The sequence below is a fragment of the Salmo salar genome, chromosome 01 (genome assembly GCF_965601325.2).
Source record: "Salmo salar chromosome 01, fSalSal1, whole genome shotgun sequence".
NCBI classification, from domain to species: domain Eukaryota; kingdom Metazoa; phylum Chordata; class Actinopteri; order Salmoniformes; family Salmonidae; genus Salmo; species Salmo salar.
Window position 1 is genome coordinate 37,908,439 of NC_138291.1, and position 26,961 is coordinate 37,935,399.

The 26,961-nt window shown below is 44.3% G+C and overlaps 1 protein-coding gene and 1 pseudogene across 2 annotated transcripts; one reads left to right on the forward strand and one right to left on the reverse strand.

The window, feature by feature from the left end:
* Window positions 1–9,175: 9,175 nt before the first annotated feature.
* Window positions 9,176–10,664, forward strand: LOC145858609 (ADP-ribosylhydrolase ARH3-like; annotated as a pseudogene).
* A 10,279-nt stretch (window positions 10,665–20,943) lies between these two features.
* On the reverse strand, window positions 20,944–26,372 carry LOC106601004 (uncharacterized). 2 transcript variants are annotated; one of them, XM_014192855.3, is made up of 8 exons: window positions 25,269–26,372; window positions 24,189–25,118; window positions 23,667–23,909; window positions 23,364–23,456; window positions 23,026–23,175; window positions 22,680–22,790; window positions 22,417–22,510; window positions 20,944–22,287 (listed from the first exon to the last, which is right to left on the reverse strand). In XM_014192855.3, exons 1-8 carry the CDS (start codon window positions 26,106–26,108, stop codon window positions 21,398–21,400), a joined length of 3,351 nt encoding a protein of 1,116 aa, XP_014048330.3. In that variant the 5' UTR covers window positions 26,109–26,372; the 3' UTR covers window positions 20,944–21,397. The 2 variants fall into 2 exon arrangements, with proteins under 2 accessions (XP_014048330.3, XP_014048321.3); XM_014192846.3 differs by having other exon boundaries at window positions 24,189–25,121.
* Between the last annotated feature and the right edge of the window lie 589 nt (window positions 26,373–26,961).

Genomic DNA, 26,961 nt, shown 5'->3' on the forward strand with positions numbered 1-26,961 from the left:
ATAGAGCGGCATATGTTAGTCTAGAGATACCTTCAGCCTTGGTTACTAGGATTCTTCCTTATAAAGATAAGTCCCTCTGTAGCCATTGATTTAGCTTCTTCTGGGTTTTTTTAATATGAGGGTTAAAATTTAGTAAGCCTCTAGACTTCTGATCCTTAGTAATGGTTATGCATAAATATGTACGTTCTTCTTTCACTGGAAAATCATAATATGAGGGTGTCACACAATCGTTGACAGCCATGAGTTCACATTTATTAATGTTAAGACATTGACCAGATGCTTTGGAAAAGGATTCTATCACATTGATCGATATGGGAATCTGATTAGCGTCTTTCAGAAAAAGTATAGTATCGTCAGCCAGCTGGCTTATAATAATTTCTTTACCAGCTATGGAAATACCTTGTACAGGACTATTATTTAAATAATTTGTAAGAAATTGGGTGATAAATAAAAATAGATACGGTGAGATAGGACAACCTTGCCTAATTCCTCTCTTCAACTCAAATCTAGGTGAGGTGCCATGTTTCAGTTTGATAGAGCTGTTACCATTCGTATAGTCTTAATAGCCTTACAGAAAAATCCCCAAAGCCAAATATATCAAAGGAGTGGAAGAGGAACTGATGTTCCACTGTGTCAAATGCTTTATAAAAATAAAAAAATAATATGAAGCTATCCACGGTTATTAGGTCTGAGTAGTCAAGTATGTCTAATACTAGTCTGATATTGTTAGAAATATGTCTGTTCCTCATAAAGCCAGACTGTGTTTCATCAATGATTGCGTCCAGGACTTCTTTATTTATTTTTGCAAGTAGTAAGTAATATCTTATAGTCATTATTAAGAAGACGCATTGGACACCAGTTATCGATGAGCAGCACCTCTTTTTTAGGCTTAGGTATCAATGTTATTAACCCCGACTCATTGTAAGAGGGAGAACATTGTTTTTAATACTCTCTAAAAATACTTCAAGTAGGAATGGAGTTACTTTTTAAGAAAATAACTTGTACAATTCTGCCGTAATTCCATCAATACTTTACATTTTTTTTACCTTTATTTAACTAGACACCTGGTGATTTATTGTTCTTTAGATGTTTGATAGACACAAAAATCTCTTCAACTATGATGGGTTCATCACACTGTTTAGATTCTATATCACTGATAGAGTGAACATTATTCAGTGAGTCAAAAAACATATCTGTCGTTTCCTGAGAGTAGGTAGATCTATACAATTTCCTGTAAAAATTGCTACAGTAGTTAGCGATTCATTTTTGGTCATCTGTAATAACACCATCAATGTTTAAATTATGGAAAGTGTTATTTGTAGAGCGACATTTGTGTTTTAAAGTGGCTTGGAAATACAATGATATTCAAAAGGAGGCAAATAACTAGTAGGAAGATCTTTTGTCATCATTTTGATGTTGCCACATTGACTTTAGATGCATTATACGTTACCTAGCTAAAATTGAGGGGAGGCCACCGGACTTTAGCTAGATAACGTTAGCATTGCTAGCTATTTTTGATGAACTTTCTAGCTAATGACAACATTGCCATTGTAGTGGTCTGGGTGTAGCTGGAGTCAGGCGCAGGACAGCAGAGATGAGTAACACAAGTAACTTTACTCAAATATTCCAATAACATGTCGTAATACCGAACCCACAATAACGGACCGAACATACATAAAACATTCACGCACAAAAACCATGGGGAAAACAGAGGGTTAAATAATGAACATGTAATTGAGGAATTGAAACCAGGTGTGTAAAACAAAAACAAAACAAATGGAAAATGAAAAGTGGATCAGCGATGGCTAGAAGGCCGGTGACGTCGACCGCCGAACGCCGCCCGAACAAGGAGAGAGACCGACTTCGGCTGAAGTCGTGACAGCCATCTGTCTAAAGTAACTTTGATGACATGATAATGCTGGCAAAGTTGTTTCGTACTAAATATTTGACTACTTTAGCAATGTAATCGTATTTCCAGGCAATATAGTGTAATTTAGACTAAAAAGTAGTTAGCCTCTGACCAGAATGACTGGGTTTATCACCACTAGTATGGCGCCGCCGAGAACGTTCATAACTATATTAATAATTTATTTTACTTTTATTTCACCTTTATTTAACCAGGTAGGCTAGTTGAGAACAAGTTCTCATTTGCAACTGGGACCTGGCCAAGATAAAGCAAAGCAGTTTGACACATACAACAGCACAGAGTTACACATGGAATAAACAAACATACAATCAATAGTACAGTAGAAATATCTATATACAGCATGTGCAAATGAGGTAGGATGAGAGAGGTAAGGCAATAAATAGGCCATGGTGGCGAAGTAATTACAATATAGCAATTAAACACTGAAATGGTAGAATGTGCAGAAGATGAATGTGCAAGTTGAGATACTGGGGTGCAAAGGAGCAAGATAAATAAATACAGTATGGGGATGAGGTAGATTGGATGGGTAATTTACGGATGAGCTATGTACAGGTGCAGTGATCTGTTAGCTGCTCTGACAGCTGGTGCTTAAAGCTCGTGAGGGAGGTAAGAGTCTCCAGCTTTAGTGATTTTTGCAGTTCGTTCCAGCCATTGGCAGCAGAGAACTGGAAGGAGAGGCGGCCAAAGGAAGAATTGGCTTTGGGGGTGACCAGTGAGATATACCTGCTGGAGCACGTGCTACGGGTGGGTGCTGCTATGGTGACCAGTGAGCTGAGATAAGGCGGGGCTTTACCTAGCAATGACTTGTAGATGACCTGGAGCCAGTGGGTTTGGCGAGAGTGTACAGGTCGCAGTGGTGGGTAGTATATGGGGCTTTGGTGACAAAACGGATGGCACTGTGATAGACTGCATCCAATAAGTCACCTTGTCCTAGAGATTTACAGGGTTATCGCAAAGTCACGCCAGGGTAAGCCTACACGAAACACAGACCTTATTTGAAGTGTTTCTCAAATCCGCTATTGGGGAAATTGAATGATGGAAAAAACGATTGGAACCATTTCACTGTTTTACCGCTGGGTTTTATGGGTATTATTCATACTGTGGTACCAAAGATTTTTATAACTAAACCAATGTAGACCACAGCCTGTCGTTTCAAATGGGAACAAATTAAGTCATAGTGGCAGAACAAGCAAGAAGGAGGACAGAGCCAAGCATGAGCTAGCGAGATCCTGTTGGCGCATTGCAGCATACATTTGAATATTTCTGTTAGGGAACGCCTACTCTGTGAAGTGCGCGTGTGCAATAACTCAATTCGCCTTTGCACTCCTGCACAATGCACTTTTTTTTTTAACTTTAGCAAAGGATAAAGCCTACAAAACTTAGTTCACTCTGTTCGTAACATAGTTTTGTGAACAAAAAACTGTATTAATATTAACTGTTTAATCGATGAGAAAATTAGCAGAATGTTGGCCAATGTAACTTTTTGTGAATTTTGAAAAATATATGTAATAATAAAAAACAAATCAAATAAAGGCTTCATATTTCATAAAGTCGTGTTAACTGACTGCTATTATCTCACAGAACAAACCGTATAAGATCTAAGCCTGTGAAATGATCAGATTTTATTTTCTGCGTTTATTCCAAAATTGTATTCTTTCCCCATTCATTTTTCCCATAGGGACGGCTGAACGAATCAGAGATAATTTATTTCCTGGTTTTATGACTACAAGCTGGTGAGTTCTTACCTACTGCACATGCAGCATCTACTCTTCCTGGGGTCCACATAAAACATACAAATATACTGAACAAAAATATAAACAAAACATGTAACCATTTCAACGATTTTACTGAGTTACAATTCATAGAAGGAAATCATTCAATTGAAATAAATTCATTAGGGCCTAATCTATGGATTTCACATGACTGGGCAGGTGTGAAGCCATGGGTGGGGCTGGGAGGGCATATACATCCACTCACAGGGGAGCCAGGCCCACCCACTGGGGAGCCAGGACCAGCCAATAAGAATTCGTTTTTACCCACAAAAGGGCTTTAATACAGACCGAAATACTCCTCAGTTTCATCAGCTATCCAGGTGGCTGGTCTCAGACAATCCCGCAGGTGAAGAATCCGGAAGTGGAGGTCCTGGGCTGGCGTGGTTACACATGGTCTGTTGCTGTGTGGCCGGTTGGACGTACTACCATATTCTCTAAAACGACGTTAGAGGTGGCTTATGGTAGAGAAACGAACATGAAATGATCTAGCAACAGCTCTGATGGACATTCCTGCAGTCAACATGCCAATTGCACGCTCCCTCAAAACTTTAGACATCTGTGGTATTGTGTTGTGTGACAAAACTGCACATTTTATTGGCCTTTTATTGTCCCCAGCACAAGGTGAGAGTAGAGTATTACTTTATTAATCCCAGTTTGGGAATTGTTTTATCACAGCATGCAACATCAATGTCTTGCAATGACAGAACACGCAACAATGACCAACACATGATAAAAATAAGAAAAATGAATAAATAAAATAACACATTAAGACAAAGTCACATGCACCAACCATAGTATCCATAAAATAATAGTCTTATTCAAGTGCTGTTTTCTATTCTACTCTTGGGAAAACAGGCAACAACATTTTCCAATAGAATGACCTTATAACACAGTTAATTAATTACACTCATTAAAAAGCCTCATGGCGGTGGGTAAAAATGACCGTCTAAACCTCTCTGTGGAACATCTGGGCAGGATGAACCTGCTGCTGAAGCTGCTCTTGTGTTGCATTAGAGTGCTGTGGAGTGTGTGTGTGTGTGTGTGTGTGTGTGTGTGTGTGTGTGTGTGTGTGTGTGTGTGTGTGTGTGTGTGTGTGTGTGTGTGTGTGTGTGTGTGTGTGTGTGTGTGTGTGTGTGTGTGTGTGTGTGTGTGTGTGTGTGTGTGTGTGTGTGTCATTGTCCATGATCGTGTGTTTTTACTTGCAGCCTTTTTATGAACATGTCCTGTATTGATTCCAGGCTGCAGCCAATTGTAGCACTGGCTTTATTAATGATTTTGTCAAGCTTGTTTAAGTCTTCCTTAGCTAAAATTCCTTTTCAGCACACAATGGCATAGGTCACTACACTCGCCACTACACTGCTATAGAATATACGAAGCATTTTGTCACATACACTAAAAGATCTAAGCTTCCTTAAAAAGTACAGTCTGGATTGGGCTTTTTTGTAGAGAATTATCCTTTCAGTTCAGTTTGTTGTCCACTATTACACCCAAGTTGTCACATCTGCTCTCACTACACCCTCTGGTGTTCATCCGGTGTCATCTTAACCTGCAGTTCTCCCCCTGTACGCTCTCTCTCTCTCCCTCTCTCTGTCTCTGTGTTTGTGTGGTTGGAGACAGGTGTGCTGGAGTCAGAGCAGATCCCTACCAGCTGCAAATCGTCCCATAAATCAAGACCTCTACAAATACTCATTCCTGCCACTTCCACTCTGCCAGATCGTAATCTCTGCTCATTTCCGCTGGCTCTTGTACCACATCTCACCACCCAACCACCTTGCTCTGGACTTCACTCACCACCACTGCCTTGGATTCCCCTCCGGACCTGTTTACCCTGTTCAACTCAGTGAACTCCAACCTCACTCTACACTTCTGGGTTTCCTGCAACTTAACTGAGTTACCCCGGTTCTGCACTCCACATCTCTCTGTGTACAATAAACATTTTGGTTCATTCATCCCTGCATCTGAGTCCGCTCTTGGGTTCCCTTGTGTTCGCTCCGCGAAACACAAGTACTTAGAGTCAACAGGGCCAATCTCTGCACAATTAATAGAAATGGGATTAAAAACATATTTGTGTAAGTGGCTCAGTTCATTCTTGTGTGTGAAGTCATTTGTGTAAACAGAAAAGGTGTCAGGACCGTCCCCTGCGGTGCCGTGTTTTTATATATCCGATCTGATACTGCCTGGTTCAGTCTTACTGTGGTATATTGGTCAGGTAGTTCACAATCCATTTGATTGTGTGTGGATTTACGTGAATGTCCTTGTAGTGATCGTGCTGTGTAATGATGCACCTGTGTAATGATCATGCTGTTCACGAGACATGTATTTACCACACCAAAATCTTAATATTTTACATTACTTTAGAAATTACCTTAAGAACCAGTATATAAGGTTCATATTTGGCTAAAATCATCAATATCAATTGTAATTTAATACACCTCTGCCTCAAAAATATGTACCATGATGGTAATAACTTAGCGTTGTGGTAATGACAGAGTGTGGTGGAAATTACATTTCAAATAAAACTGATGAAAAATACCATAAACATTTTTAATGTCACAGTAGTAGTTACTTGAACTCTGTGAATAATTTTTTGGGCCTGCAATTTCTGAGGCTGGTAACTCTAATGAACTTATCCTCTGCAGCAGAGGTAACTCTGGGTCTTCCGTTCCTGTGGCTGTAATGAACACGACGGGAGACAGAGAGCTGGTTTCAAGAGCAGGTGTTTAAATGTAAAGGACCACAGGAGGAGGCTGGTAGCTGGGTCCAGGGGCAGGCACAAGGTCATACACAGGGGGTCCAAAAAGGCAACACTACAGGCAGGGAAAGGGCTAGTAACTTTATCCGGGAGATCAGGCAATAGGTAGATAACAGGAAATCCGATAGGCTAAAGTACAGGCAGGGAATAGGCAAAATGCATCATTAGTGAGGCACACAAAAACTATCATACACGGGTGGATTAAATTACAGGAACAACAGTGCTCCGAATAGAAGTGTGTCACAAAACAAACAATACCTCACAATGATGGGGTGCAAAGAACTGAACTAAATAGGATGTAATAATGACATACAGGTGTGTGAACAGGTGATCAGAATTCAGGTGATTGGAATCTGGAGAGTGAGTTGCATTCAGGGGATCTGTGTGTTTGAGAGCGTGAGCTGGAAAGTGAGCTGCGTTCAGGGGATCTACGCGTTTGAGAGTGTAAGTTGGAAGCAGACGTTACAGTGGCGGTCCTCATGAGAGCCAGTTTCATCGTAGCGCTTGATGGGTTTTGCGGCTGCACTTGAAGAAACTTTTAAAGTTCTTGAAATGTTCCATATTGACTGACCTTCATGTCTTAAGGTAATGATGGACTGTCGATTCTCTTTGCTTATTTGAGCTGTTCTTGCCATAATATGGACTTGGTATTTAACCAAATAGGGCTATCTTTTGTATACCCCCCGTACCTTGTCACAATACAACTGACTGGCTCGAATGCATTAAGAAGGCAAGAAATTCCACAAATTAAGAAGGCACACCTTGTCACGCCTGCTCCCACTCCCCTCGAGCGCCAGGTTCCCCAGCATTACGCACTCCTGCCACCATCAGTACACACACCTGCCTTTCCCCATCACGCTCATCAGCGTATTATTGGACTCACCTGGACTCAATCACCTGTTTATTACCTCCCTTATATTTGTCAGTTCCCCATCTCTGTTCCCCGCTGCTGCATTAATTGTAATTTGTCTTTGTTTACCTGTGTGCTGACGCTGTTCCTATCTTGTTACCTGTCTCTTCCGCGTTCAATGTTCAACTCCCCGTACCTGCTTCTCATCTCCAGTGTCGGTCGTTACAGAATGCAGCAGCCATCATGCAAAGCATCGGGGAGTACTGACGTTCCGGTTGGTGGTGACTCGGGTCCAGGGCCGACACCGATGGAACTGGGGTGCCTAAGCCAACTCGTCGGGCTGTCACGCCCTAGCTGGCTCGAGAGGTTTCTGTCTCGGTTGGTTCGGAACGTGCCCATCCCACATCCGGCCTCAGCTGGATCATCAGGGTTTTACGCCCAGTCGGTTCACCAGGCTGCTATGCCTCTGCTGGATCATCGGTCTCCCATGCCTCAGTGGGATCGACAGGCTTTCGCGCATCACCCGGGTCGTCAGGCTCCCACGCCTCAGCCGGTTCGCCAGGCTCCCACACCCCTGCCGGTTCGTCGGGATTTTGTGCCCAGCCGGTTTGTCCAACACCCGTGCCTCGGCCGGCCGTCAGGCTCGCCGAGGTGGGACGCCGGGTGGAGCCCCTACGGGGTACTGTCACACCTGCCCCCGCTCCCCCTACCTGGCGCTCGAAGGCGCCAGGCTCCCCAGTATTACTCACTCCTGCCACCATAAGTACGCACACCTGCCTTTCCCAGTCATGCGCATCAGCGTATTATTGGACTCACCTGAACTCAATCACCTGTTTATTACTTCCCTATATTTGCTGCATTAATTGTTGTTTGTCTTTGTTTACCCCGTGTTCTGACGCTGTTCCTGTCCTGTTACCTGCTTCTCATCTCCAGCGTCGGTTGTTTCACACCTGTTAATTGAAATACATTCCAGGTGACTACCTTATGCAGCTGGTTGAGAAAATGCCAAGAGTGTGTAAAGCTGTCATGAAGGCAAGGACTGGCTATTCGAAGAATCTCAAATATAAAATATATTTTGATTTGTTTAACACTTTTTTGGTTACTACATGATTCCATATGTGTTATTTCATATGAGTAGGTGTTCTAAAACTTTTGACCGGTAGCGTATACATATTAATATTGTGCTGTTAAATAGATCTTTAGAATGTTGAGGCATTAGCCGCTTTGACTAGAGGGGCATTGTATACTCGGTGTGGAAGGCTACTTGGCCATATTACGCTGGTTGTCTGAAAAGAGCTGCACAACATGGCCGTGATGGCGGTGCGGTCAGTGGGAGCTGGAGGACCAGCCTCTTTGTCCTGGTTCAGCGGTGCACTGGTTGCTGCGGTGCTGGGAGACTGCGTTGGCAGATAATTTCAATGTGCCATGTTCCATGCAAGTCATTTGTTTATTGAAAAAAAAAATGCTCACATTAAATCTATGATTATCACAAAGCATCACAGTGTGTCCCAATCTTCATATTACTTTCACTTATTTGTTCTTCCAACAACATGCACGAGGATACAGCACAATAACATATCTTCCTGCGACGTGAATAGGCTACATTCAGTAGCCTATATTATGTTTTATTGTTACACACCGGATAGGTGTGGTAAAATGTGTTGTTTTACATTGTCAGGCATAGCAGTACAGTGCCCCTGGAGCAAATTAGGGTTAAGTGCCTTGCTAAGGGCTTATCGACAGATTTTTCACATTGTCGCGTAGGGTTTTCGAGCCAGCAGCCTTCACACCAGTCCAAACTAATCGAACTAAGTGGGAAAACGCACCAGAGTTTGTAAAAAAAACACTCCAAACCAATTGGTGTGAAAGCCCCCTAATGTGTAGGTCTACAGTACAAATACTCACATTTATCACCATGCATCTACCTCCCCTAAGCCCTATCAAATATGTGCATTGCTCAGAGCAACATTAAGCAATTTATTAAATAGAAAAAGGCTACACATTTATAGCTGTCTTCTGTGAATGTGCCCCTAAGCCCAATATCACACACCCATCACCACATATTCTCATGTCGTCATCATATCGTCGTTGTGTGTTTCCCCTCAGGTATTTTACAGTACGTGATGACACTGCCATGACAAGCTGTTTGGTCCAGTCTCTGCTGACCAGGGCAGGGTTCGACGAGCAAGACATGGCAAGCAGGTAAAGTAGACAGGGGTCTGTCTGCATTACAGTTTCAGTACTGTTCATACGCACCTATTAAGCATCTATAAATTATATTTAAAAACAATATTGCTTTTCTCTGCAGGTTTGCAAAGTAATACAGCCATTCTGCAGGGCAGGGGTACGGAGCAGGTGTAATCCAGGTGTTGAGGAAGCTTGCATCTCCATACTTGAATGATCTTCCAGCCAGGGCTGGCTCAGTTCAGCGGTCGTGGCACATTTGGGAATGGTGGTGCAATGAGGTTAGCGGCTCAATAAGTACAGCTGTACTTCCGTATATCCTTTGTCTTTCTCTCCCTTTCTTTCTGCTCCCAGTGCTCCAGACTTGGTGCGACGCTGACCCACTCTTGTTCTCTGTGTTACAATGGAGCAGTACTCCAGGCCCTCACGGTCCACCTGTGCTTACAGGGGCTTTGGAACTGCCACATGTTTATTAACAAACTCATGTTATAGATGGAGGAGGTGGAAGGAGAAGATGCTGCTCACAGTGACGCCAGAGTGTAAGTACTTACTGTCACACCCTGATCTGTATCACCTGTCTTTGTGTTTGTCTCCACCCTCCTCCAGGTGTCGGCCATCTTCCTCATTATCCCCAGTGTATTTATACCCGTGTTCTCTGTTTGTCTGTTGCCAGTTCGTCTTGTCAGGTCTTACCAGCGTGTTTTCCCGTCTCTCTGCTTTCTCAAGTTCTGTTTCCTAGTTTCCCCGGTTCTGACCATTCTGCCTCCCCTGACCCTTAGCTTGCCTGCCGTTCTGTACCTGCCTGACTCCGACTCGTTTACAAACCTCTGCCTGTCCTGAACTGAGCTTGCCTGCTGTTCTGTACCTTATTGACTCTGCCCTGGATTACGGAACTCTGCCTGCCTTTGACCTATCTTTTACCTGCCCCCTGTTGGGGTCAATAAACATCTGTGACTCTAGCTGTCTGCATCTGGGTCTTATCCTGAGTTCTGATAGTACGAACTGGCCATGACTGACCCAGCAGACTCAGACCAGCTCCACAATGCTGTTTGATTCTCCGTTGTCCAGGAGAGAGGCTGCTCGTAAGCTGCTCCAGCTAACTCAAGAATCCCGTAGTGTGGCAGACTACGCGGTGGATTTTCGCATGTTGGCAGCGAGAGTGCCTGGAACCCGGAAGCATTGTTCGACATGTTCCTTCATGGATTATTGGAGGTGATCAAAGATGAGCTAGCAGCCCGAGAGCTGCCCATGGACCTTGACTCCCTCATAGACTTGACCATCCGGATCTATTGGCAGCTTCGAGAACGTCGGAGGGAGAGGGAATCTGTGCCCTGTCGCCCTCGTTCACCCTCGATTCCAACCTCGCCCCTGCTCTATAGGCCGGGTCACTTACAATACCACCCCCATCAACCTACGAGTTTCAGGGAACCACAGCGAGGCAATCAAATTTTTGCTGATTAAGTCTCAGATTCCCGTGGTATTGGGATTATCTTGGCTCCAGCGACACAATCCCCTCATAGACTGGACTGCTGGTGCCATTATGGGCTGGAGCCCCGCCCATTGTCTGAAGTCAGCGCAGCCTGGGCTCGGAAGTTGCCCCGGACCTCTCTGCCATTCCCGCGGAGTTCCAGGACCTCCGGGAGGTTTTCAGTAAGGCCCAGGTCACTTCACTTTCTCTGCACCGACCCTATGACTGCGGGATCGACCTTCTCCCAGGCACCACACCACCCCGGGGACGACTGTACTCTCTGTTGGGTCCAGAGACCAAGGCCATGGAGACCTATATCGAGGACTCCCTAGCTGCCGGGTGTATCCGTTCTTCTGCCTCCCCCACCGGCGCAGTGTTCTTCTTTGTGGAGAAGAAGGACAAAACCCTACGCCCATGCATTGACTACCAGGACCTCAATGACTTCACGGTGAAGAACCGCTATCCGCTCCAGGGGGCCACCGTTTTTTCCAAGTTGGATCTGTAGAACGCCTACCATCTGGTGCTGATACAGGAAGGGGACGAGTGGAAGACTGCCTTCAATGCGGCCATTACGAATACCTGGTCATGCCATTTGGATTTACCAATGCCCCTGCTGTGTTCCAGGCCCTGGTTAATGACATTCTTCGCAACATGTTGAACTGGTTCATTTTCGTCTACCTCGATGACATCCTCGTTTTCTCCCACTCAGCCCAAGAACACATGCTCCACATCCGACAGGTCCTCCACCGCCTCCTGGAGAACCTGCTTTTTGTGAAAGCGGGGAGAATTCCATCACTCCATCATCCCCTTCCTTGGTTACATCATCGCTGCAGGAATGTACAGATGGATCGCAGGAAGGTGAGAGTGGTGGTGGATTGGCTCCAGCCTACATCCAGAGTGCAGCTGCAATGTTTTCTGGGATTTGTCAACTGCTATCGCCGCTTTATCCGGGGTTACAGCACCCTGGCTTCCCCCGTCTGCACTCACCTCTCCCAAGATTCCGTTTACATGGTCCCCAGCTGCTGACCGGGCGTTCCGGGACATCAAGCACTGTTTCACCACTGCTCCCATAATGGTTCATCCTGACCCGTTCAGTCAGTTCGTAGTGGAGGCTGATGCTTCAGAAGGTCAGAGTGGGGGATGTCCTGTCCCAGCGTTCTGCCCTGGACCTCAAGTTACATCCCTGTGCCTTCTTCTCCCATCACCTCAACGCCACGGAGAGGAACTACGATGTGGGGAATCGTGAGCTTCTCGTGGTGAAGATGAATTGGAGGAGTGGAGACACTGGTTGGAGGGGGCGGAACATCCGTTTATTGTGTGGACAGACCACAAGAACCTGGAATATCTCCGCAAATCAAATCAAATCAAATTTATTTATATAGGCCTTCGTACATCAGCTGATATCTCAAAGTGCTGTACAGAAACCCAGCCTAAAACCCCAAACAGCAAGCAATGCATGTGAAAGAAGCACGGTGGCTAGGAAAAACTCCCTAGGAAAAACTCCCTAGAAAGGCCAAAAACCTAGGAAGAAACCTAGAGAGGAACCAGGCTATGAGGGGTGGCCAGTCCTCTTCTGGCTGTGCAGGGTGGATATTATAACAGAACATGGTCAAGATGTTAAAATGTTCATAAATGACCAGCATGGTCAAATAAAAATAATCATAGTAGTTGTCGAGGGTGCAACAAGCACGTCCGGTGAACAGGTCAGGGTTCCGTAGCCGCAGGCAGAACAGTTGAAACTGGAGCAGCAGCACGGCCAGGTGGACTGGGGACAGCAAGGAGTCATCATGCCAGGTAGTCCTGAGGCATGGTCCTAGGGCTCAGGTCCTCCGAGAGAAAGACAGAAAGAGAGAATTAGAGAGAGCATATTTAAATTCACACAGGACACCGGATAAGACAAGAGAAATACTCCAGATGTAACAGACTGACCCTAGCCCCCCGACACATAAACTACTGCAGCATAAATACTGGAGGCTGAGACAGGAGGGATCAGAAGACACTGTGGCCCCATCCGATGATACCCCCGGACAGGGCCAAACAGGCAGGACAGGGCCAAGCGTCTCAATTCCAGGCAAGCTAAGTGGGACCTGCTTTTCACCCGGTTTAACTTCTCCCTCTCCTACCGACCAGGATCCAAGAATATCAAGCCAGATGCGCTGTCACGCCGCTATAGCCCCGTGGCTACACCCTCAGACCCCAAGACCATCCTTTCCACCTCGTGTCTGGCGAAGGCTCTCAGCTGGGGAATAGGGAAGCAGGTCCGTGAGGCGCAGTGTTCCCAACCGAACCCTAGGGGGGGAGGGGGGGCAGATAACCGTATGTTTGTGCCTGATGCCATCTGCTCCTCGGTCCTGGAGTGGGCCCACTCCTCCAGGCTTGCCTGCCACCTGGGCTCCCATCAGAGCCTGGGTGGGCTCCGATGGTGCTGTGAAGGTGCAGAGAATGCTGATATGAATACTTGCAGAGGCAACCAGGCTTTTGGCTCAAATTTCCTGGTACTGGGTTGACCTTAACAAGGGGTCCAGGACCAGTGGAAGCTAAATATCCCCATAAGATCCACCACCATATTTTACAGTAGGTATGGGGGTTCTTTTCTGTATATGCATCCTTCGTTCCAAGCCAAACCTACCACTGGTGTGCCTGGCCAAAGAGCTTTATTTTCATGTCATCTAACAAATGTAAATGCCTGGAGTTTTCTAAATGGCAATGTCACTTGGATTGAAACCAGTGCTATGGTCAGGTGACATGAAAATAGAGCTCTTTGGCCTCGCACAAGTGGTGGGTTTATAATCGAAGGAAGGATACATATGCAGAAAAAAAACATACCTAGGATATCAAGGATCTGGAAAGATTCTATATGGAGGAATGGTCTACAATCCCTCCCAATATGTTCTCCAATCTCATAAAACATCTAGAAAAGGGCTGTGTCGTTGTCCTCGGAAGGGGAAAACGGGTGCTAATAATTTTGAGCTCTATCTTTTTGGGGGATTTTTTAAAAACTTGTTAAACAAAATCTTTCTCTGAGCAATTGTATTAGTATGAAGACATATAATTTCATTTTTCTGCATGCAATATAGCTCAGTATTTGTTTCAGGTTTATTTTATACAGTCTTTTTTGCTCAACTTTATCAAGGGTACATTGATAGTGTCACGTCTACTTCCGCTCCTCTATCATTATGGCACCTGGCTTTCATCATTACACGCACCTGGGCTTCATCATTAAACACACCTGGCCTCCATTACCTCACTCATTACCGCCCCTTATCTGGCACTCCCTTAGGTTCCTTCCCCAGGCAGCATTGTTTCTGTTGTTCATGTCTAGACGCTACTCCTATGTTGTATCATTATTTGTTATATTAAATTTACCACCTGCTTCTTGACTCCCAACGTCTACGTTACAGATAGCTATTTCATACATCCTCTTATTTCGTGGTCCTCCTTTTGCCATCTGTTGAACAATTAACCTCTATGGGCTAGGTGGGACGCTTTCTTCCCACCTACTCAACAGCCAGTGTAATCCCGTGGCGCGTTATTCAAATACCTTAGAAATGCAAAACCTTCAATTTTTCAAACATATGACTATTTTACACCATTTTAAAGATAAGACTCTCGTTAATCTAACCACACTGTCCGATTTCAAAAAGGCTTTACAACGAAAGCAAAACATTAGATTATGTCAGCAGAGTACCCAGCCAGAAATAATCAGACACCCATTTTTCAAGCTAGCATATAATGTCACATAAACCCAAACCACAGCTAAATGTAGCACTAACCTTTGATGATCTTCATCAGATGACAACCCTAGGACATTATGTTATACAATACATGCATGTTTTGTTCAATCAAGTTCATATTTATATCAAAAACCAGCTTTTTATATTAGCATGTGACTAGCATGTGACTAGCATTCCCACCGAACACTGCCGGTGAATTTACTAAATTACTCACGATAAACGTTCACAAAAAGCATAACAATTATTTTAAGAATTATAGATACAGAACTCCTCTATGCACTCGATATGTCCGATTTTAAAATAGCTTTTCGGTGAAAGCACATTTTGCAATATTCCCAGTAGATAGCCCGGCATCACAGGGCTAGCTATTTAGACACCCAGCAAGTTTAGCACTCATCAAAGTCAGATTTACTATAAGAAAAATGTTATTACCTTTGCTGTCTTCGTCAGAATGCACTCCCAGGACTTCTACTTCAATAACAAATGTTGGTTTGGTCCAAAATAATCCATCGTTATATCCAAACAGCGGCGTTTTGTTCGTGCGTTCAAGACACTATCCGAAAGGGTAAATAAGGGTGACGAGCATGGCGCAATTCGTGACAAAAAAATTCTAAATATTCCATTACCGTACTTCGAAGCATGTCAACCACTGTTTAAAATACATTTTTATGCCATTTTTCTCATAAAAAAGCGATAATATTCCAACCGAGAATCTGCGTTTAGGTAAACAGACAAAAGAAAAGAAAGCATTCGGTCGACTCGGGCACGCGCCTTAGCCCATAGTACTCTGAGCGGCCACTTGCCAAAAGCGATAAAGTGTTTCAGCCAGAGCCTGCCTCGATATCGTTCAGCTTTTTCCCGGGCTCTGAGAGCCTATGGGAGCCGTAGGAAGTGTCACGTTATTGCAAAGATCCTCAGTCTTCAATAAAAAGAGCCAAGATGAAACACAACTTCTCAGACAGGCCACTTCCTGCATGGAATCTTCTCAGGTTTTGGCCTGCCATATGAGTACTGTTATACTCACAGACACCATTCAAACAGTTTTAGAAACTTTAGGGTGTTTTCTATCCAAAGCCAATAATTATATGCATATTCTAGTTACTGGGCAGGAGTAGTAACCAGATTAAATCGGGTACGTTTTTTATCCGGCTGTGTCAATACTGCCCCCTAGCCCTAACAGGTTAACGTAAACTCACTCACTTTTGCACATCGCGTACAATTGACCTTATTTTAGCGCCCCAAAAAACTTTAAACTTCCAGATCAACTGTAATATCAATACCAATGTAAAGCACAATTTCTCCCCTTTCCAACAAAATCAATGACGAGACCTTCATGATGCCCATCTCTGCATGATTCAAGAAGGCAATGAGCTCGCGGGTCTTTCTAAAAATGGCGGGTGGGGAAGCTAAACCTATTGCTTGATAGTGAGAAGGAGAGATGTCATGTGAGGAAACGGCTTTTTTCACCCGATCTGTCCAACTTATCAGCTTATCGCCTCTAAAATGTAAATAAAACACTATAAAGAGTTTATATAATGTGTCATTACATACCTATTTGAAAGTTTGTGTCGAATTTGAAATGGGATTTTAATGATTTGTACATGATTTTTAATGATTTGTACATAGAAATCATTAAAATCCAGACAGAAAATATTTACACAAGAAGCACCTAATATCGCACAATATCACACAGATAATTAGATATTCCTCTTCTAACAATCCTCAGGAGTCGATGGACAGTGAACTTTCAGAAATTGATACAGGCTGACCACAACACTTGTCACGTGCGTTGCAAAATAAATTTAGAAATCATGTAACACGGAACCAAAACCGGCTGCGCGCGTGCGCCATCGTGCGTAAATGTATTTTGTCCGCCCCCACACCAAACGCGATCACGACACGCAGGTTAAAATATCAAAACAAACTCTGAACCAATTATAGTTAGCTTGCACTTGCTAGCTAATTTGTCCTATTTAGCTAGCTTGCTGTTGCTAGCTAATTTGTCTTGGGATATAAACATTGAGTTGTTATTTTACCTGAAATGCACAAGATCCTCTACTCCGTCAATTAATCCACACATAAAACGGTCAACCGAATCGTTTCTAGTCATCTCACCTCCTCCCAGGCTTTTTCTTCTCTTGACTATATTGCGATTGGCAACTTTCATAAATTAGGTGCATTACCGCCACTGACCTCATTCGTCTTTCAGTCACCCACGTGGGTATGTGGGTTTAACCAATGATGATGGCACGTGGGTACCTCCTTCTATAATGGGAGATGGGAGAGGCATGACTAGCAGCGCGATCTGCGTCAGAAATAGAACTGATATCTATTTTACACGTGTGAGCAGTGTGGGTGCAATAATTGAATAACATAGATTTCTAAATGTATTTTGACCTGTGTTAAAATACCCATACTATATACTGTTAGTTCATTTTATTAAACGAACGGTATCCTTTCAGTTGAGCGTACTAGCGCTTCACCTGTCTACCGGAAGTTGATGGTAAAAAAAACTGAAGTTGTTGCTGTTGCAATGCAACCTCTAGCTAGCTTGTTAGCATAACAAATTACTAGCTAGACTTTGGGTGTGTTGCTAAATTCAATCTGGAGTGCCAGTGCGTTTCGCTCTCAGAGCGCACACTGGATTCTCTGGCTGAGGAGTAGGGTTGATCCAAGCGTTCTGACCTCACAACTGCAGTCAAGCACCTAAGCTAACTGGCTACTAACTTGCTAGTTACTTCCAGTCACAAATAAGAGAACACCTCACTCTGACCATTTTACCCACCCTAGCAGAGCTGGTTAGGCAGTTTTCATGTTATCCAGAGTGTTGGTGACTGTAACTGTGTTGCTGTCAACAATTTAATTACACTTTTCTGCTGACGTTTACTGATACTGGCCACATTCAACGGGTGTTGAGCGTTCGTAAATTCATCACTTATTCTGCCTCTGGCAGTCAGACGAGTGCTCTGAAATCGGTGATGCAGCCAAACAAGATGCTCTCAATGGTGCAGCTGTAGAACCTTTTGAGGATCTGAGGGCCAATGCAAATATTTTCAGCCTCTTGAGGTGGAAAAGGCATTATCGTGCCTTCTTTACAACTGTGCAGATGTGTGTGGACCATGTTAATTCCTTAGTGATGTGGACACTGAGGAACTTGAAGCTCTCGACCCACTCCGCTAAATCCACGTCGATGTGGATGGGGGCGTGCTCGGCCCTTCGTACCTGTAGTCCAGGATCAGCTCCTTTGTATAGCTGACATTGAGGGAAAGGTTGTTGTCATGGCACCACACTGCCAGGTCACTGACCTCATACCTATAGGCTGTCTCATCGTCATCGGTGATCAGACCTCCCACATCGTGTCATCAGCAAACCTAATGAGGGTGTTGGAGTCATGCATGGCCACGCAGTTGTGGGCCAAGTTTCAGGTGGCAAGTTCATGGTCATTTTGCACCAGTATGTAGGAGGGAGATTCCAACATGTGAGAAGAGGGTATGGGACAAAGGAGTGTGTAGTTTCAGTGGAATAAGTGTTTCATTTGTGGGGGTGGCCATATAGCTGGGGATCAGAAATGTCCTGTACGAGTGAGACAGTCTGAAGTTTCCAGGGATTCATGGGCCCATGTCAGGGCTGCACCGGTCATCGGAGGTAGCAGCAGACAGGTCCGGTGCTGCTGGAGGGTCCCCCAGTGCAGGGGCAGGCAGGGAGTCGGAGGTAGGCAGGGTCGCTGGCGACAGCTCACCAAGTAGCTTTAGCTGGTGCTGATCTGGTGACGGTGAGGAACAGGGTCTGATCAGCAACATAGGCTCACTACCGTTTAGCGATGCTGGGGAAACCCTCTCCCCGGCTCAGGCAGCCAATGCCGACTCCAGCAGCATCGGCACGCGATAGTGAGCACCAGAAATGCACCATAAACCGGTGCTTGTAGCAGTTGAATTCCTATATCTGGCGGCTGGTCATCTGTCGCTGGGGCTGGCTCCCTGAATAGGCCTCGTCTCGCCAGACTCTCAGTGCTTTCCTGAACAGACACTCTTTTGGCACATCTTCCCATTCTAACTCTAGAATTTGCTCTTTCCCTCACAAAACAGACAATTCTTTCCACGTCATTGGCACTTCTTTTATATTTGAAAACCCATCACTCAGCGTGACAGGTCCCGTTATTTCTTCTAAAGCCAGTGTGTAGTCCAATCGCAATGAAGACGATTTACCTTGTAGAAGGTTGTTTGTCCCTGTTAGTCGTACGGTTCACCACAAACACAGCATACATGAACATATTTTGATGGGGTTTTAATCAGTGGTTTCACAGCCATCCTCACGCACTGTTGCACCTACAACACTAATCTAGTGAGTCCGCCCAAGCAAGGCATTTGATTGGTTTGACGTGTTGCGAGTCGTCACTGATTTACACTGGGTTCTTACCCCCTTTTTAGCAGATTTTGTGCCATTGACTTCCCGTTTAGGAAAGCTTGGTTCTCAACGAGGCTACTGATGAGCTAGCAAACTAGCTACTAGCTCTGGTCCAGCTTCAAATGACATCATTGACTAGAGGTCGCTAGCTACATCCAGAGCCATATATTTCTAAATATATGGCTCTGGCTATACATCAATAGAACCAAAATGATAGCTAGTAAAAAAGCCGTCCTATGTCAGCTGGATAATCATTTGCTATGTTTTATTGCATCCTTTATCTATCTTAATATAAAATACTAATCTACTATCCATTACCTGGTTGTTAATAAACTACCACTTCCCATATATTTGGCCACACCAGACGCATACTAGTAGGCAGGCACACTCTTTGGCCAAACATAAATGTATTTTCCCCAGTACAAGGATCTGAGATGACCACTCCTGGCAAAAAGTCTCAGTCTACAGTGACTGGAAGTGCAAGAAAAGTTTAAGACAATGTAGCTGACTGGCACAATCTGATTCTGAAATGGGACTGACTGAATGATGAAGGATCCACCATTGCAAATAAAATTGTCAATCTAAGGTTGAATAAAGAGTAAAAATCCATGTTTTGCGATGTCTTGCTTGACAATAAATGGAATTGGGAGGAAAGTCATGCTAATGTTAAGCGGCAATCTTCCTCATCACTTAAAAAAGATCTGTTTACATAAAGAGATGGAAGTCATGATGGAGGATCAGGACACCTCTGCCACCTCTAATTCAGAGAATGTATTTGGAAACAGTAGTGAACTACAAGAGGAGTTGGTAAGTGTCATGGACAAAAGGGTGAGTCCATCATTTGTGCCATAATTGAACAGAACAATCAGCCAAATCTTGATTAAGGATTGTTCCACCTTTCTCTCTGGCAACACTAACAATTGTAGTTCGATTCCAGATCTGTTTGTACTGTCTTGCCAACAAAAACAGATCTGATACCAGTATACAATTGTGCTGTCAGTGTCATTACTGACCATTTTCTCTTTCCATTAGACACGTATTGTATACAAAATGAAGTTAGTTTAATCTGAGAAGGGGATCATCGACCTGGAGAAATTCCAATATGGAACAGGAAGAAGACAAACTCCTTTGTTTCAGACCTGGCCTACATCAGTTTGGTGAGACTTTCCATCAGTTTAAGATACCGTGTGCTTTGAAAATACATGTACGACCCAGAATACACATAATTCTGGACTAAAAAACATTATGAATTGCTTTTTAGTTCAGGTGTAGGCTTACGTTTTTTCTGGGAAACCGATCCCTGAGGTGTTTTTATTATAAATCATGTAGTGCCTTCATACCCCTTGACTTTAATCTATTTTGAATTCAGGCTGTAACACAACAAAATGTGGAATAAGTCAAGGGATATGAATACTTTCTGAAGGCACTGCATGTTCCATGACAAGTAGGTTTTGTGAAATGTCACCATTTTCATTGCAGCTGAGGTCTCCTCCAAGCTCTACGAAGCTTACAAGCGTGACCGGACTCTGAAGCAGGCCATTCTTCAGGAACTAGCTCACACAACAAACACAGACCTCTCAATGGTGCACCTCTCCTGCAGGCTGTATCAGTCGTACATAGAGAACAGTGCAAAGCTACTGTTAGAGGGTCTTCTTTTAGAGATTGGTCTATGCCCTATCTAACAAACATAAATTGGAACATTTTTTTCATATTTGAATGGGATTATATTCTGTGTATGGACTTGTAAGTCCAGTAGCCATACAACTACTGTATGGATGTTACAAAGGAACTCCCATGCACTGAATGAAGCACAGCAATGCTGCTGGTTTCAACTCTCCATTAAATAAAATGATTTGTTCTCACATCCTTTATTAAGAGGAAAATGAGCTAAACTGTACAGTATATGAAATGGTTGTACTGCAACAATGAATCACAAATGAAACATGGAAATGAATAAAACCACAACTTTTACGATTTCTTTTAAAGTTTCCCCTCCATTGAATAAATGTCCCATGGTATTACAAACCTATTTTATGTTTGGAAAATGTTACACCCAAATATATAAAAAGTAATAAAATAGTGCAACTTTTTTTAAACTGCTTTTGATATTTATCTACATATAAACATATCACAAACAACTAAACACTTTTAAGGAAGGGCTATTAATTTGTCTAAATATGAAAACACCACATCGAAAATAATGTTTACAAATTCATAAAGAACACTTGGAATACAATAAAATCCACCAGAAGTAAGAAATCAATATGGGTGAAGTTGAGGGGGGTCGTATATGGAGAAACAATAAATCACTGCTGTGTTTTCCCCTCAGCCTCAATACCAAGCAGGGCATGGACTGCTTCCAGAGGGACTCCTTCAGGGGCGCGGATGTGCATGGTGGTGCCGTCAGGCCCGTTGACGATGACGATGCGCTCAGAGGCCATGTCGCCCTCCTGGCCCTCTGCTAGGTGCATGGTGAGCCCCTCGGTCTGGATGTAGATCTCCTGGCCTTCCTGGGTCTCCTGAACCACTACCTGGCCTCCACTGGAGGTGGAGGCAGCCTGGGTCAGGCCACTCTGCTGGACCAGGGTACGGTTGGGCTGATGAGGCTGAGTGCTACTACTCCTGGGCTGCTGATCTACTGGAACTGGGTCTGTGGCCAAGGCCTTCTCTAACTCTTTCATCTGATCTGCTATGTCAGTGGTGCTCAGGACCTCGGTTGGTTCCGTACCAGACGCACCCTGACAAGTCTCCATGGCCTCTCCTCCCGCTGAGTCAACAGTCTCTGTCATGCTGTTGGATAAGTGATCCTGGATCAGTTCCATGGGTGTTACGTTCGTCTCTGGGTTAGATGAGACAACCTGTGGTTTGACAATAGCAGTCTGAGTGGCTTGAGGGCCCATGTCACTGATGCTCAGGACCGCGGTTGGTTCCGTACCAGACGCACCCTGACCTGTCTCCATGGTCTCCTCTCCTCCTGCTGAGTCAATCGACTCTGTCATGCTGTTGGATAAGTGATCCTGGATCAGTTCCATGGGTGTTACGTTCGTCTCTGGGTTAGATGAGACAACCTGTGGTTTGACAATAGCAGTCTGAGTGGCTTGAGGGCCCGCGGGGCTCTTGGTGGGTGCCTGAGTTTGTGGTGAATTGTCCTTCATGCTTGTTGATGCGGTGTTCTCTACTTTGGCCTCACTGGATTCTGAGAGTATACAGGGAAATGAAAGCAGAAACAAAGTGTGTGATCTTCCATGAGTTCTTCCATGTTTTAGTTAGGACATATAGCAAATATCTATCCACAGGTTGTTAGTAGGTAAAATATACAACATACCTATTTTGGAAGTCTCAATGCCGTTCTGATGGATTTGAACACCAACCCGGTTTTCCATTTTAAATCTCTTCGTTGGAGGTAACATTTTAGAATTCTGGGTAAAAGAAAATATATATATATAAAAAAAATAAGACTTTCATCAACCTAAGAATTACCTTTACATTTTTGCATCTCATAACAATTCATTACTATGAAAAAAATATATAATTCCATAACAGCAAGAGTAGAGTTAAAGTGTACAGTCTAAATTAAATGGTGCTTACCTCCATGTAGCGGACATTCTTGGTTGCCATGTTGGTGACATTCTGCTGCGTTGGAGGGTTGAGGACTTTCAACCGGTTCACCTCATCGACGATGCCAAGAGATTTGGCAACCTAAGCAACAGGATGTACATTATGAACAATTTTACTCCGCACATTTTGTTTCCGAGACAGAATAAATGTGTTCAATGCATTTGAATACATTTCAACTCCCAGTGTAGTGATACTAATAACGAGATGTCTGTATAGTATTTTATGCATGGAGGTTCTTTAGTCGGAATCTGGCTATGACGTTATTAATTCCCCCCAAATGTATAGTTTTATTGAATAATATAGCTGTACTTCTTACATCTACATTGTGGACCTCCAAGGCCGTGTGGACACCCTGCTGAGGGTTACTGATATAGTCCTGGGCCATCTTCTTCACCTGGCTGTGGAGCTGCTCAAACTCCCGGTAGACATCCGAGAACTGGGCTTTGGGTTGACGCCCCTTCTCCACCTGAGGGTGAATGGAATACAATTATTCAGTAAACAACAAACTACAACTGTGTCTTATTCTATATTTGCCTGTTGCTAAAAATGTATGTTAAAGTGCATTCAAACATTATGTAGCAAAAACAATGTATTGTGTAAATTGTTTTATTGGCGTGCAACTGTTTGTTCAGTTGGTTAGCGTGGTGACCTTACCTTCATCAAGAGGAACTCCCAGACAGTCATGACCTTGGCCAGACGAGGGAGCACAGTCTCCATCAGTTCTTCATTATCACACTCGTGTGTCACCTAGCAAGGGAACAAGTGACATAAACAGTCAAACAACTTATGGTGTTCAGAGATTCATGTTATACTCACAGCATTGCTAAATACTCATGTGTTCTGCATTATAACAACTACATTTTGTTTGTATATTTAACACTTGTTTTTAACTTCATGTAGAAACATTCCTAGCAGCAACCGTTTGTTGAAAGTGTTCTGACTCCTAATTTGATGTACCTCTTTCAGCCGTGCTTTCCTTCTCTGGGCCTGCTGCTCCACACTGGCTACTCCCCCTCCTAGCTTTGGGGGTCGGCCCCGTCGCCCCCGTCTCACTGCTGGGTGTGCTGCCACCGTCGGCAGGCCTTTGGTAGGTGGTCTGCCCCGTCCTCTGGGCCTCCCTGGTCCCCGAGCCTGGACCACTACCTGGCCCACTGCCTGTCTGGTAGAAGCTGCTACTCCTTGGGCTGCCGTGGTATCCACCTGTGAAGGTACAATCCGTAAAAACATTCTGGACTGGTTTCCCAGACACAGATTAAGCCAAGTCATGAGCTAAAAAGACAGTTCAATGGAGATTCTCCATTGTGCTTGATTTTTTTGTCCTGGACAAGGTTTAATCTGTGTCCGGAAAACCAGCACTATAACAGACAGACATCACCGTAATGTTAGCTTTCGGCTAAATTAGCTGCAGGTTGTCAACATTCCAATGGTATTCGTTTGTTAACATTTGATTATACACAAGGTAACTTTCTAGCGACTTACTTTTTGTTGAGTGGTTGACGTTGCAGCAGCTGTTTTCTCTGTGGCATCACTTTTCTCAGGACCTGATGTATTTTTAACACTGTGGGCATTACTCTCTTCAGTCGGCTTCTTATGTTCGGCCCCAGCGCCTGCTCTCTTACCAGGGCTGTCCGTTTTAGGGGTCCCTTCAGGAGGGGACTTCAGTTCACCGTGAGAGGGATTCAGCCTGTAGTGTCTGGACAGACCTCCGTGGCCTATGTAAGCTTTATCGCACGTTTCACATTGAAAGGCCTTCCGCTTGTGACTGTAACTCATAGATGCTGCTCCCTTTTTACTATCCTCGCCATCCTCGTCTTCCTCCACACTGATCTCAGAGTAATCATCAGAATCTGACTGATGGCCCTCGGCCAAATCCTCTGTCTTGATGAACTTATAGTCCTTCACCTTGTACTTGGGCGGCCTGGACACCCTCCCGGAACGCGTTTTGATATTCGGTGCCTTCTTCACTCTGGCTTTGACCCTTTTAACTTTTTCCACTGTGGAGGCTGGGACAGAGACAGACGTGGTGGCAGCAGCAGTTGCAGGTTTAACTGCTGTGCCATTGACCGGGGCCTTACCAGAAGGCTGCTGGACTGGGGTCTGAACAGGTATGGGCAGTTTATGCACAATGGGTACCAGGCTGCCAACCACAGGGGTTGAACTCTGCAGAAGCAGCTGAATGGGAGGGTCTCCAGGGTTCTGCTGTAGGAAGTACTGTTGCTGTCCAACCATTGGTGTGATGTGGATGATCTGGGGGCTGCTGCTCACACTGCCGTTTGTAGACACTTTGACCTGCTGGCCTTGACTCGTCAAAGCCAAGTTCTTCTGTTGGGGGATTGAAATGGTAGCCTGCGTAGGTCCTTTCACCTCCGGCTTTCCAGAGGGCATCTGGACTTGGATTCTGATGGTTTCCTGCTGGTAAAATATAAACAATACTAACGTCTGGATAGATTTCATAGCATCTGATTAAAGTGCTATGATCAAATGTTAGCTTTTTAAACAGAAAGTGTAAGTCGCATGTGCAATCATTTAATAGAATAAACTAATCCAAAAACGAGTTACCTTTTTCGGGACCAGGCGCGTACCATTGTGGGACTGAAGTGCCACTTGTTTCGCAACCTTCTTCAGCTGCTGTGATGCATTCTGCATTGTGACCAGTGGATGTGGGCTTCCTACTGTAATCTCTGAAGCTGCAACAGTCGTGAACAAGCCAGTTGTGGGGTCCAGAGTGGTCACAACCTGCTCCGATTCCTTGGGTGTCTGGGCCATGGATTGCTGAGATTTGATCACTTGCTCTAGCACTTGTTGCAGCTCATTGGGAGCCAGTGCTGTATTTGGAATAGTATACTGTGTCTGTGATGAAGTAGTAGGGAGTGTTTTGATGACTTGATTTTGTTCAAACAGGCGAACAGCCTCACTCTCTGTCACTGTGACAAGCTGCTGTTTGGCCAACTGCTCCACTAGCTGTTGCTGCTCCTCTGCAGTCAGACCTGATCCCTCAACAAAACTACCATCCGGTTGCACATAAATAATGGTGGTTCCAGGTGCGAGAGCGTTTACAAAGTCAGCACTGACTGTAGAATACTCTGCACCATTTGCAATACCTGAAGTCTCAACAATAGACGTTATGTTTTCTTCAGGTTGTTGTTCATTTCCATCAGTTTGGCTGACAACCACTTGGGAGTCCTTTGCAACGAATGTCTCCTCTTTTGTGCAGCTTTGCAGGAAATCTGTCAAGCCCTGCGCTTCAATACATTTCTCGCCGACTTGGTTCTGGTTTTCCAATTCTGTAGAGGTTTCATTTCCAGTCAATCCAGAAACACATTGAACTTCATATATTGTACCATGATCTGCCCCTGTTGTTGTACTTGACACATCGCTCTCATCCTCGTTGTCCGCCATTTTGACTGTTGTAGCTAGCAGGCTAGCTAGCTAGCTAGATATTCATGTACAATCCCCGAAACAATCGATAGATTAGGTAACTTGAATTTCGAATATTTTTTTTTTACAACGCAATGAGTTTGTAATAAAAACGACACAGAGGTTACTGCAATTGTAAAAAAGACATATATGTTCAGGATACTGTGAAACGATGCAATCATTAAACGCTACAGAAGGTAGCTAACGGCAAAGACAGACGTGAGCAGAGTGGCTGCTGGCTAGAATTTTTTTTTCTCTAGCGTGTGTCATTTCCGGAACCGGTCATTTTCTTCTTCGGTGGGGTTTATCGGCAGTTGGCATCCAACGTTGTGGTGCATTACCGCCACCTACTGTAGTTGAGTGTGGGCCAGAGACTGACAAACTAAATCCTACCCGCCGGTTGGCGTTTCTCTTTAAAAAATATAACAAAATATTTGAGGCTGTATCTAATGACGTTCTACTCAGTATGCTTTGAAACTCATTTCCTGTATCCCCTTCTTCCTCATACTGGATTTCAGCGTCTCTCTTTCCCTCTCATACTGCCCACACAGCATCAGTACATGTGCCACTGTTTCTGTTTCCTGGCAATAATCACACGTTCCTGTCTGATGATTTCCTATCACATTTAAAGTATTATTCAACCTTCTGTGACCCACTCTTAGTCGTGTAAAAATTGCCTCTCTTCTGTCTCTTCCTGCCGTCCTCCTCTCCCCGACTTTCCTATGTACTTGGAATAGATGCCTGCCTTTAGTGTCTCTATTCCACTTCTGCTGCCATATCAAATCAGGTGAAAAAAAACAGGTGTAGACCTTACAATGAAAAGCTTACTTACAAG